The sequence below is a fragment of the Cinclus cinclus genome, chromosome 8, assembly GCF_963662255.1.
Source record: "Cinclus cinclus chromosome 8, bCinCin1.1, whole genome shotgun sequence".
Classification (NCBI taxonomy): domain Eukaryota; kingdom Metazoa; phylum Chordata; class Aves; order Passeriformes; family Cinclidae; genus Cinclus; species Cinclus cinclus.
The window spans coordinates 2,381,841-2,392,497 of NC_085053.1; the positions used below are offsets into that span (position 1 = coordinate 2,381,841).

The window sequence follows — 10,657 nt, forward strand, 5'->3', positions numbered from 1 at the left end:
CGCCATACCAGAGTTGCTCTCTGAGCATCTTCAAGGCCTCTGGACCCACTCTCCCAACATCTCCACACCTTCTGCCAAGATCCCCAGACCTGGCACACTACTCCAGATGGGATAAAACCTCTTGGCTACTGAAAGGAGACAATGCCAGCCCAGCATTGCACAGGACTCTTGCCTAGCCACTACCACCCCTTGCAGTGTGGCACCATTTCTGACAAAATTGGGGCTGTTCACACTCTCCCCAGAAAGTTCCAATGCTCCCGTGCCACGCAAAGCTTCCCGCACCTCTACTCAGCTGGAAGCAGGTCAGCAAGTTCACAATACTGTCCCAGAAAACAGGCAGCTTCGGCAAGCCACTGATATCATGGAGGTGTCACCTGGCACCGAGTGTGAGACAGAGACGCTCCAGCCACTGTTCCACACTTGCCAATGTAAAAGCCAGGCTCAGTTTCCAGCTGGGCACTCTGCCAAGGGCTCAGGTGAGCCATGGACACAAAGTGCTTCCCGACAGCCTTGCAGCCGGACACTTCCTTGGCATGGCTGGAAGGGCACTGCAGCTTCCATAGGGCTGCTTGCAGTCCACAAAGGTCTAAGCGGCCTGGAAGGTCTCCAACCATGTCTCCTTCAGGTACACCATGGTCCCTGAGCCTCGTGTTTCTTTTGGGGATGGCATCCGAGGGGATCAGCTGCCCGAGCAGGTGTAGCTGTCAGTACCTGGAGGTGAACTGCACAGGGCAGCAATTGCTGGAGTTCCCTGTGGGCATCCCTCTGGACACCAGGCAGCTGATTCTGGCAGCAAACAACATCTCGTACCTGCTGGCAGTGGAATTGAGCTTCCTGGCTGATTTGGTCTACTTGGACTGCAGAAAGAACCTCTTGGGGGACGACCTGGATTTCACTTTCATTGGCATGGCCAAGCTTGTCTATCTGGACCTCAGCTTCAACAACCTCACACAGGTCTCCTTTAGCACCTTCTCCCACCTCCTCAGCCTGGTGGTGCTGAAGATCTCAGACAATCCCAACCTCATGGCCATCGAGAAGGATGCTTTTGCCAACAACACCTGGCTAAGGCACCTGGATGTGAGCCGGACAGGCTTAAGCTTCCTGGACACCAGCACCGTCCAGGGCTTGCCCAGCCTGAGGCTTCTGGGGCTCAGTGACAACCTGTGGCACTGCAACTGTTCCTTTTTGGACTTCATCACCTGGATGTTGGAAAGCAATGTGCATTTTCCAGGTGAGGGCTGTGTGAGCACAGATCTGCATGGAACACAGAGAGCCCTCTGCTCCCTTTCTCAAAATTCAATTCACAGGGCTGTGCCACTGCATGTCAACTGTGGGTGCCATTTTCTGCTGTCACACAAACCAGGGATGGAAACAGCTGGGTTACACACACTCCACACATGACGAGTCCTGCTTGTTCACTTCCCCCGGGCAGCCAGGGAGGTGTAGGCTGTAGCTGGGACAATGCTGCTTCCCTAAAACAGCTGGATCCAGCCTCAAGTGTCCCTGTGCCTGTACAGAACCCCGTGGCTGCAGCTCCAAGAATGAGGAGCCCAGCACAGCTCCAGGGAGATGTGCACTAGGAAAATCATTGCTCTGAATTTCCTGCCTTGTCTCCACCCCAAAATCCTCTGCTGCCCATCATACTGAGAGATTCTATAACTGGGCCTTGGAGAAGCTGGGGCAGAGTAATCACCAGTTCCCTTTCCCATAAAAACACTGTCCCAAGGGTGATGTTTTGCTTTGCAGCTGCAGCACATGGACTTAATTTTTCCAGACTAGAAAGAGATGCAGCACAGCACACGTGAACAAGGAAAGCTTTGGTTTCAGTAGTGCAGGGCACAATGGTGAGGGAGAGCTGCAAGAGAGAAATTGTTTGAGAAAGTCTGTCCACTAAATAAGAAAGGGCCATAAAAGAGCCCAAGGAAAAAAATGGAAGGGCAATTAGAAGCTGATGTTAGGACAGAACTAAATTAAAGATCTCAGGGTCTTTATTAGATGTAGTAAGCTCCTTATAGACTATATAGGGTGTATTTTTCCACATACAGGCAATTATGGAACAGTGGAATAAAGTACAGCTCTCAGCAGTGAGACTGGAGATAACCCACTGAACCCTGCAACAGGAGAATAAAGCTCATTGCAGCCTGTTGGGGAGGGGAGGAGTAGGAAAGGCAGCCTTAAACTGAGGGTTGTTCCAGACCAAAGAGCCCTGGAATCTGCTGCAAGCAGCCTCCAGCTTAGGCTTTAGAAAGGCTCTGGACCTTCAGAAATGTCTGTGCATCAGAGTTTTGAGCTCAGTCTGGGGGCTGACACAAAGCTGCCCAAGTTTGGATGGAATTAGGTAACAGAGAAATAAAAGCTCTTCACTTTTATTCAGGACCTGGAGCAAGATCAGCATGAACAACATCATTCAGTCATGTACAATACAGTGTATTTGCAATAAAAATCCCCCACACTTTGTTCCCCTCCACCACTCCCATTCCATCCCAGTGCCCAGCCTGTGGCTCCCTTTCCCGCAGGCTGTTCCATCCTGTCCATCAAGCAGTGCCCAGCCCATGCCCCCCACAGTTACCATGTCTGCAGGGTTCAAAACCTGCAGAGGAAGGAGAGGGCCACGGCTGAGGGCACACCCCACACCACATTCATCCTTCACTAACTTGAGAGGGAGCAGGCAGCATCTGCTTTATCGCTGCAGATATTGCAATGTGACAGGGAATGGTTGTTATTTCAGTGGAACTGAATCCCTGATGAGTTGCCTCTGCTTCCCTCACAGAGCAGGTAAGGCTGTGCTTGACTGCAAACCACCCTCATTGTCAAAAGCACAGCAGCCTCATTATTCCAGCATAATTTAGGCTGTATCACTTCAGAAGGTGTTTGAGATTTAAAAATCAACAAACACAGGTGCTCTTATATGAAGATGAAAGTGCTCAATCACCAGAGATGAGCAGGGCAGGGACAGCAGTTTGCCACAGTGGCATAATCCAGCGGGCAATATTATCCTATGGAGCCAACACTGCAAAAAACATTCTGGCAACCTGGGAAATGTGCTTTGGCAAGGGTTTAGCACAGGTTAGGCATGAGTCTGGCTGTCAGATTTTACCCAAGCCACGGGGGTGTATGAAATCTGCAGCTATTTTTCAGGCTTTTAGCAAGTGTTCCCATAATTTTCTACCAGGATTCCTATTCATTAAATTATGATACAGGCTAGAGAGACCTGCTTCTACTCATCTCTCTCCAGATGCTGACAACATCACCTGCTATACTCCAGCAGGCCTGCGTGCCCTGAGGATGCCAGCAGCAGAGGCACAGCTCCACTTCAGCTGCCTGACCCAGCTGTACAAGCAGGATTATGTCTTTCTGTGCTTTGTTGGCTTCTGCATATTCCTTGCTGGCACCATGGCAGCCTGGCTGGCTGGCATCTGCGCTGTCATCTACGAGGCCCATGCCTCAAAGGGAGAGGAAGAGGAGAAAGACACAGCCATTTAGGATCAGTCTTTCTGAACTCCCATTGTGGGAACCAAAGGCAGGCCCTTCCTGCCTGATTTCCAATGTGGTCCCACCCTAGGTTTTTTTTTTGGTTTTTTTTGTTTTTTTTTTTTTTTTTTTTTTGGGAAGTGAAATAAAACTGCAAGAGAAGGAAGTGTCCGTGCTCCATTTTCACTTGCTGCTCTATACCCAGTCTTCTGCCACTAGGACTCAGGATATTGGCAAAATATTTATTTTGGGGAGGTGTGCACTGTGCCAGGCATTTCCACTTCTACCCTGCCTGGAGACCACAGAACAGTAGGGATGTAAGGACTGACTTGAAAAGCTATCGAAATGTGGGAAAGGTCCTGGCACTGTGCTGTAGCCAAGGAGGTCATCAGGCCCTTCCTGGCCAAGAAACCCAGCAGGGCCTACTGGGATCAGCCTACACAGCTGAAGCTCCAGGGAATTACTAGATTGCTAGAGCCTCAGGGAATCCAAAAACTTCCTGCTGTGGAAAAGCAAAGAGATTTAAACCAAGACTTTTAGGAGCCCAGGATCCCGCTGGTTCTTCCTTTCTTTCCCATTACACTGGTGACAGTAAAAGAACCCTCTGTGCTCCTGCAGCACAGCCAGACTGCCTGTGCCTCCTCCACTGTTGTATGAGCATTTACAGAACAGGCAAGTCCAGCTCTGCATTTCTGTCAAATAACCCTAAAACTGGAATGTTTTACAAAGTAAAAATATTGTTTACTCTCTCTCCAAATATTCTTGGAAATGGGCTGTGTGTCCATACCAAAGTGCCAGAGTTACATCTACAGGGAGATGCAAGATCCTTGTTACCACCAGCGCTGGGAATTGCCCAGGGAAGTATCTGCTTATATGAGCCAGCACAGCAACTCCAGGTGTGCAACACCGGCTGCTTCAGCCGACACTGCAGGGGAAACCAGGAGATTTCAGCAAGCACGGTGTGAATTACCGAACTTTGAGCCATTAAACCGTAGACTGCGAATCAAAGCTGAGAGCTCTTAGCTCTAATGGGTATGGGGGAAAGGATGAGGATAAGGATGTCTGCGTGCTGGAGACACCCGCAGAGTTGCCGGGGGACACGGGCATGGCAAATCCCTCTGCTCAGCAATCCCTATCGCACTCTTCTCTCGCAGCTGTGAGACTGATCGCGCCTGGCCGAGCCCCGGCCCCGCCTGCGGGCGGTGCTGCGGGCGGGACGGTCCCGCCGCCCCCGTTCCCGTCCCCGTTCCCGTCCCCGGCTCCGTCCCCGTCCCGCAGCGCCCGAGCTGCTCCGCGCCGCGCTGACGGTGAGTGCGGGGCCGGCGGGCAGGGGGATGATCCCAGGGCGTGCTAACTCAGCTCGTCCCGACAGAAAATGGAGGAAGCCCCGTGTGCATCTCCCAGCCGGGAGAGGCTCCGGGGGAAGGGGGCTGCGGGACGAGCAGGGCGCGGGGCTGTGCCTGGCTCCACCTGGCCGGGCAGGGTTCGGCCCGGCCCGGGGAGCGAAATCCGGGACGGCAAAAGGCTCTTCTGGCTCCAAGGGCTGATCTTACATCGGGTAATCCAGTCCGAATCCACGCGTGCGTCCGTTCGAGGAGCCTTAATGTGCTTTGCTGACTCACAGCAGCTGCAGTGTTGTGGCAGAGTTGGAAATGACCCTTTTTCTGCTGCCGCTCTATGCCGTGTCATGCTCCAAAATCTCGTGTCTGTGGCTCCAGCCGGAACCATCGCAGGGTAAAAGGCAGAAATTGAGTCTTTTGCACCGCGACGGTGCCCGTTAGCAAAGCTCTTGCAGCTGCGGGCAAAGGTTGCTGAAACGCCCTGGGCACGACAAGCCGGAAACTACCGTGGGAGTCCTGGTGACTTTGGAGTGCTTTATATGGCTCCAAATTACGAGAGCAAAGGCTTGAGGTATACTTTGATATCAGTAGTGTAAGAGTAGCAGTTTTATGACACACCCAGTTTAATGCTTTGCCGTGCTCTTTGTTCCCAAGATAAAGCCCCAGATTATAATTTAGTGCTGGAAGATAAAATGCCTGGTTCTCCAACAACCTTGTAATTTGAAGGGGGAAATGCGACTACCAACCTGCTCTACGTGTTCTATTTTCAGTGTGTCACCTGTCAGGTGCTAACCTCAATTACAGGTGCATGCAGCTGACTTTTCTTCATGACTTCAGGGTTTTAATATTCTTACTGATAATTGTTTACCACGCTTTACTGTGCTGTGGACAAAGGCAGCTTGCTCCATCAGTGATACTCCTTTGCAAATTAGAAATAAAACCCCCCGTAGTCCCCAAAGATCCCTTTGTGAAGGGTGCAAGAGGAAGACTTTGCAGCAGTTCCCTGAGGTGGCCTGTTTTTCCCCACACTGGCAGATTGTGCTGGTGCGTCAGTGCAGGAGATGCCAAAACCTCACTACATTGTGGAGGCACCATCTGGAGACAGGCACCAACTGGGGTTTGATTGGGAGAATTGTCTCAGTGCTGGAGGGAGGTCTCTGCTGTCTTCTGCTGTGCTGTGTCATCCAGCACCTCCCAGGGTCACCCAGACAAGCATCTGAGGTTCGGGGTTGTGCAAGATGGTTGTGGGGAGGGGCCCTTGTGCTTTCTGGCAGCCAGGAGGGAGCTGGAGTGTTCTGTGTGGAGCAGGGCAGGCTTATGGGGGCTGGTGAGCAGGAAAGAGTAAGAATGTGGAATGTGGGGCAGCATGGCAGGGGCTGCAGGATGCACCTTCTGCCCTATGCTTCTGTCTCAGGCCTGCCTGAGGGAGCACAAAACCATTAAACAAAAGCCACGCGGGCCCTGGTGTGCCTGGGCCGCTGGTGCAGAGGTTTGTAAATGCCAGTAGCTGTGTGTTGTTGGAGCTGTTCACCAGTTTGTAACTCTGAGAGGGATCCTGGGAGCTGCAGGGCTGAGCATCGGTCATCTGGCCACTGGCTCTTTATCCAGAAGTTTAGTTATCATTGCTGAGGTGGTGGGTTTTATTAGTATTTTATATAAGGATAACCTTAGCAGTACAAATTAATCATTGATGTAGCCCAGGTCCTTCTAGCTCAGGGGATTTCTGAGCCAGCTCCTATTATAATTCCCAATTTACCTCTTATTCCCAGAACTCACCCAGTTTCCTGTTGAATTTATGAGAACTGACTGAATTCATAATGTCCCTTGACAAGGAGTTCCACAGGTCTGGTTCCCAGTGCATGAAGAAGCATCTCTCTTAGGGAACAGGCTGGAAATAAACTGACTTCATTTGGTGGCCCCTAGCTCTGGGGCTGGAAAGGCCCATGAGTTTCTGCGCAGGCTGCACTAAGGTTCTCCAGACACCACATCCCACCAATGCTTAGGTGATTTTAAGGCTTGCTTGACAGGAACTATGCAGAGAACTCCTGGTTTGTGCAGGCTCCAAAAGGCGCAAATTACTTCAGCCAGTCCCTGTGCTGGCAGCTCTTGGCGTCCAAGCTCAGCAATTCTTCCATGCATGCATATCATGTGTTGCCACTTCCCCAAAATATTCACGGCTCCCTTTCTCTGGCAGCACCACGATGGCTGTTCTCTCCAAGGAATATGGCTACGTCATGCTGACCGGGGCTGCCAGCTTTGTCCTGGTCATGCACCTCGCCATAAAGGTGGGCAAGGCCCGCAAGAAGTACCATGTGGAGGTGAGTGCTCAGGCTGAAGGGATGGCAAGGTTGGAGCTAGTCTGCTGACAAGCTAGGTGGCACCTTGATCAGTTTGGGGTGACTTGCTGACATTTCCTGCCCTGCCAAACAGATGTAGAAGGGATGGTGCTGCTATGGCTCTCCAGAAAGTATAAGAACTTGGGATTTGGGACATCAGGTGCTTGGTATTAAGCTGAAAACATGTGGCTTTGAGCTTGGCAGCACTGATAGGCAAGAAAGTGCTCAGCCCTTTCCCCCTGCAAATAAGACTTGGTGCAGCACTGGGGCAAAAGGGGTCATACTAGCACAAAAGTGACAGGAAGGTTTCTCAGACTCAGGGGGAGCATGTGAGCCCTGTCACAGATCTTTGAAGTGACCTTCCCGCAGCATCCATTGGGGATCCTTTGAGCCAGGCAGAGCTGTGGGCTGGGTGGGGACAGTTGTGAGTCAGGGCCATGGCATGAAGTGGCTGCTGAGGTGCTTGGCTTCAGCACAAGTCGCTGTTCCTTTGCTTTCACCACTCATGGGAGTGACAAGCAGGGGTAGGCAGGAGGACAGCTCCAGCTGCCTGTTGGGGTGATCCCATTCCTGCTACATCAGAACGGATTGGAGCAAATGTACCCAGTGCATGTGGTGCACAGAGGGCTGGATTTGAGGCCTGGGGAAGCCTCTGCAGCCAGGCAGCAGCTCCAGGAAGGCAGTGACCTTGAACACAACTTTTGTGGGCCCCTGGGCAGGCACAGGCTCTAACCTGCCACTGCAGGTTGGTTTTGCAAGCACCCAGGCAACCCTGGGCTCCTGGGGAGAGGAGCTGCAGGCCACACTTGCTGATGCTTTGCTGCTGGTTTATTTTTTTGGCAGTACCCAAACATGTACAGCACAGACCCTGAACATGGGCAGATATTCAACTGCATCCAGCGTGCACACCAGAACACGTGAGTGACGCTTTTGAACAGGGGCCATAGAACACACAGGGCTGAGGGGCAGGGCCCACAGCTCCAGAGGTGCTGCTGCCACTGCTTTGATCCAGGCTCAGCCCTGCAGTGCTTAGCAGGAAGGTCATGCTTGCTCCATCCCATGCCTCAAACCATGGGATAGTGCTGTGAAGCTGTCTCCTCTTCCCCAGTTCCCACCAACTTCCCACCAGATCTTCCATGGGTAGATCTTAAGATGTGAGGAATCTCGTTTCCAGAAGGTGCTGATCTGTTGTGCTGCCTAGCTCTCCCTGGGGAGAGGCCAAAGTCCACCCAACTCCTCAGGACAGGTTCCAACAGCATATCAGAGGGGTGCTGGGAAGCACAGCTCCTGGGGAATGTTTAGAGTGGCTTAGGGAACAAAATGGAAAGAGTGGGTGGGTGTCCTGGGAGAGAGGCACAGGCTGGAAGGAAGCTTCCAAAAACTGTGTGTGCCAAGATCCCTCCTTTCCTCAGGCACAGCACTGAGCACAGACTTGTAAAGAGCCCAAAATGCCCTTGGCAGGGGATATTTTCAGTTTCTGCTCTTCTGAGTTTTTTCTTTGCAAGCAACCTGAGCAAAACCACAACCTCCTCACTTTCATTTTCAGATTGGAAGTCTACCCTGCCTTCCTGTTCTTTTTAGGCACTGGTGGAATCTACCACCCGGTAAGTGATGTAGAACTCTGCTCTGGCTCCCTGCCCTGGGCAGAGTAGGGGGCAGGAGGCCAAGACAGCCCCTTGACTAGCCACATCACACTCAACAGCAGTAGCCCTTCTTAAAATTTAATTGTAGGTCTTCTGCAGGAGAATCACAAGTAATAAACTCATTACTGCTGTTTCAGCAATTAGAGCCCTTTCCTTCCCCTAAAGATGCCTTGTTAGACAAACAGCCTCCAGTCAAAGTGGGAAGAATCCCTTCAGCCCAGTTTTTCTAAGCCCGGCTAAAGGAAGTAAGGAAAAGCCTGGATTATTTTTAACTGAAAGATGCAGAAAACTTGGGAGGAGGCAGACACAGGGGAGAAGCCAAATCCAGTAGCTCTGTCTTTGCCATCAAAGGCCAAATTAGGTCTTTCCTGAAGACAGACTCCTTTTCCAAGAGGGAAGGAAGCAGCATAGGCACATCTGGCAAATGGGAGTCACACTGGAGCAAGCTCTAAATTAAGAGTCAAGGTGCAAGTTTGGAACACCTGCTGGAGGTAGGGCTTGGAGCAGGGTTTGCAGCAGCAGCAGCCTCCACAGTCCTGGTCCTCACTTGTGCACACTAACGGGCCAGGGGTGAAATGAGATTGAGCACCTGGTTGCCTGCATGACTTTGCTCAAGCCTGCAAAGCCTTTAATGCTTCTCCTTTCTCTGCAGAGAGTTGCAACAGGGCTTGGCATTGCCTGGATCGTTGGGAGACTCCTCTATGCCTATGGCTACTACACAGGAGGTAGGACAGTTCCCTGCAGCACACACAGGGTGCTTGGAGACTCAGCTCTCCTACAGTGACCTCAGGGCCCTTTGCTCACAGCCAGTTGTGGAGGAAAGGGTGCAGGTCTGCCAAGACTGCAGCATGCTCTTCCTGCTCTTGGGAAGAGCTGTCATCCAGCAGGGATGCCTACCCTAAGAGGCCTGAGCTGGTGCCTGCTGTTTAGCTCTGGGGCTTTCCCTTTAGTTCTTGTTTCCACTTCAGTTTCCAGGCTGGACTAGCCTTTCAGTGAACTGACAAATCCTGCTTTTTTTTTCCAGATCCCAAAAACCGAAGGAGAGGGGCCCTTGGCTCTGTGGCACTCCTTGGGTTGGTAGGCACAGGCATCTATTCAGCCTGCCAGCACCTGGGCTGGGTCTCCCAGCACAGCTGCAGAAGCTAAAGAGAGTTTTCTTCAGTTTTCTTTTAGAACACTTGGCTTCCTCTGTTTTTGGTTTGTTTTGTTTTTTTTTTTCCTTTTCTTACTCAATAAAGGAAGTTGTCCATTCTGTATTTTCATTCTACAGTTACTGAGGGTTTTCTTAAGAAGCTCTGCAGAATGCTGGAACCACTCCGGTTTTGTCAGGCAGAAATGTTCATTCTAGCTTTTATAATTTTAGTGATCAAAAGCCACCTTGCACCTCATTTAACCCATACAGCAGCAGCCCCATTTCTGGACCCCTCAATTCATGTCACTCTAAGAAGCTGTTCCAGAGTAAGTATTTATTTGATTGCTAAAAAAAGATGTAGACAAACAATTGAAGTTAGTGCTTCATCATATGTATAAAGAACAGGAAGTTTACAGGAAGGAAGGGAGACAGCTTTCACTGTTCTGTGCTAGAGCTCACCACCACTCGGCTGTGGAGGTGATTCTCAGGACCATGCCTGGCCCAGGCAGCATCAGCCAAACCTCCCCACAATGTTTTGTCGCACTTGTAAGTAAGGTACAGATAGAAAAAAACAAAACTTGAGATTACCAAGGGTCTAGAGGGAATAAACAATGCTACACTTAAGGCTTTTATGTGGTCACAGAAGAGACAGGGTTAGGATAGTTACAGGATATCATTGTGTCCAAGAGCTTATACCTGCTTTGAGTAGGGTCCTACCTGTTAAGAAGCCAGAAC

General features: G+C 51.1%; 2 protein-coding genes across 2 annotated transcripts; both read left to right on the forward strand.

Moving 5' to 3' along the window:
• The first annotated feature begins 597 nt into the window (after positions 1 to 597).
• Positions 598 to 3,822, forward strand: LRRC52 (leucine rich repeat containing 52). Its single transcript, XM_062497765.1, has 2 exons — positions 598 to 1,231; positions 3,236 to 3,822. Exons 1-2 carry the CDS (start codon positions 613 to 615, stop codon positions 3,481 to 3,483), a joined length of 867 nt encoding a protein of 288 aa, XP_062353749.1. The 5' UTR covers positions 598 to 612; the 3' UTR covers positions 3,484 to 3,822.
• Positions 3,823 to 4,671: 849 nt separating this feature from the next.
• MGST3 (microsomal glutathione S-transferase 3) lies at positions 4,672 to 9,951 on the forward strand. Its single transcript, XM_062497383.1, has 6 exons — positions 4,672 to 4,778; positions 7,006 to 7,129; positions 7,991 to 8,064; positions 8,694 to 8,751; positions 9,443 to 9,515; positions 9,815 to 9,951. The coding sequence occupies exons 2-6, from the start codon at positions 7,013 to 7,015 to the stop codon at positions 9,934 to 9,936; spliced, it is 444 nt and encodes a 147-aa protein (XP_062353367.1). The 5' UTR covers positions 4,672 to 4,778; positions 7,006 to 7,012; the 3' UTR covers positions 9,937 to 9,951.
• Positions 9,952 to 10,657: the final 706 nt, after the last annotated feature.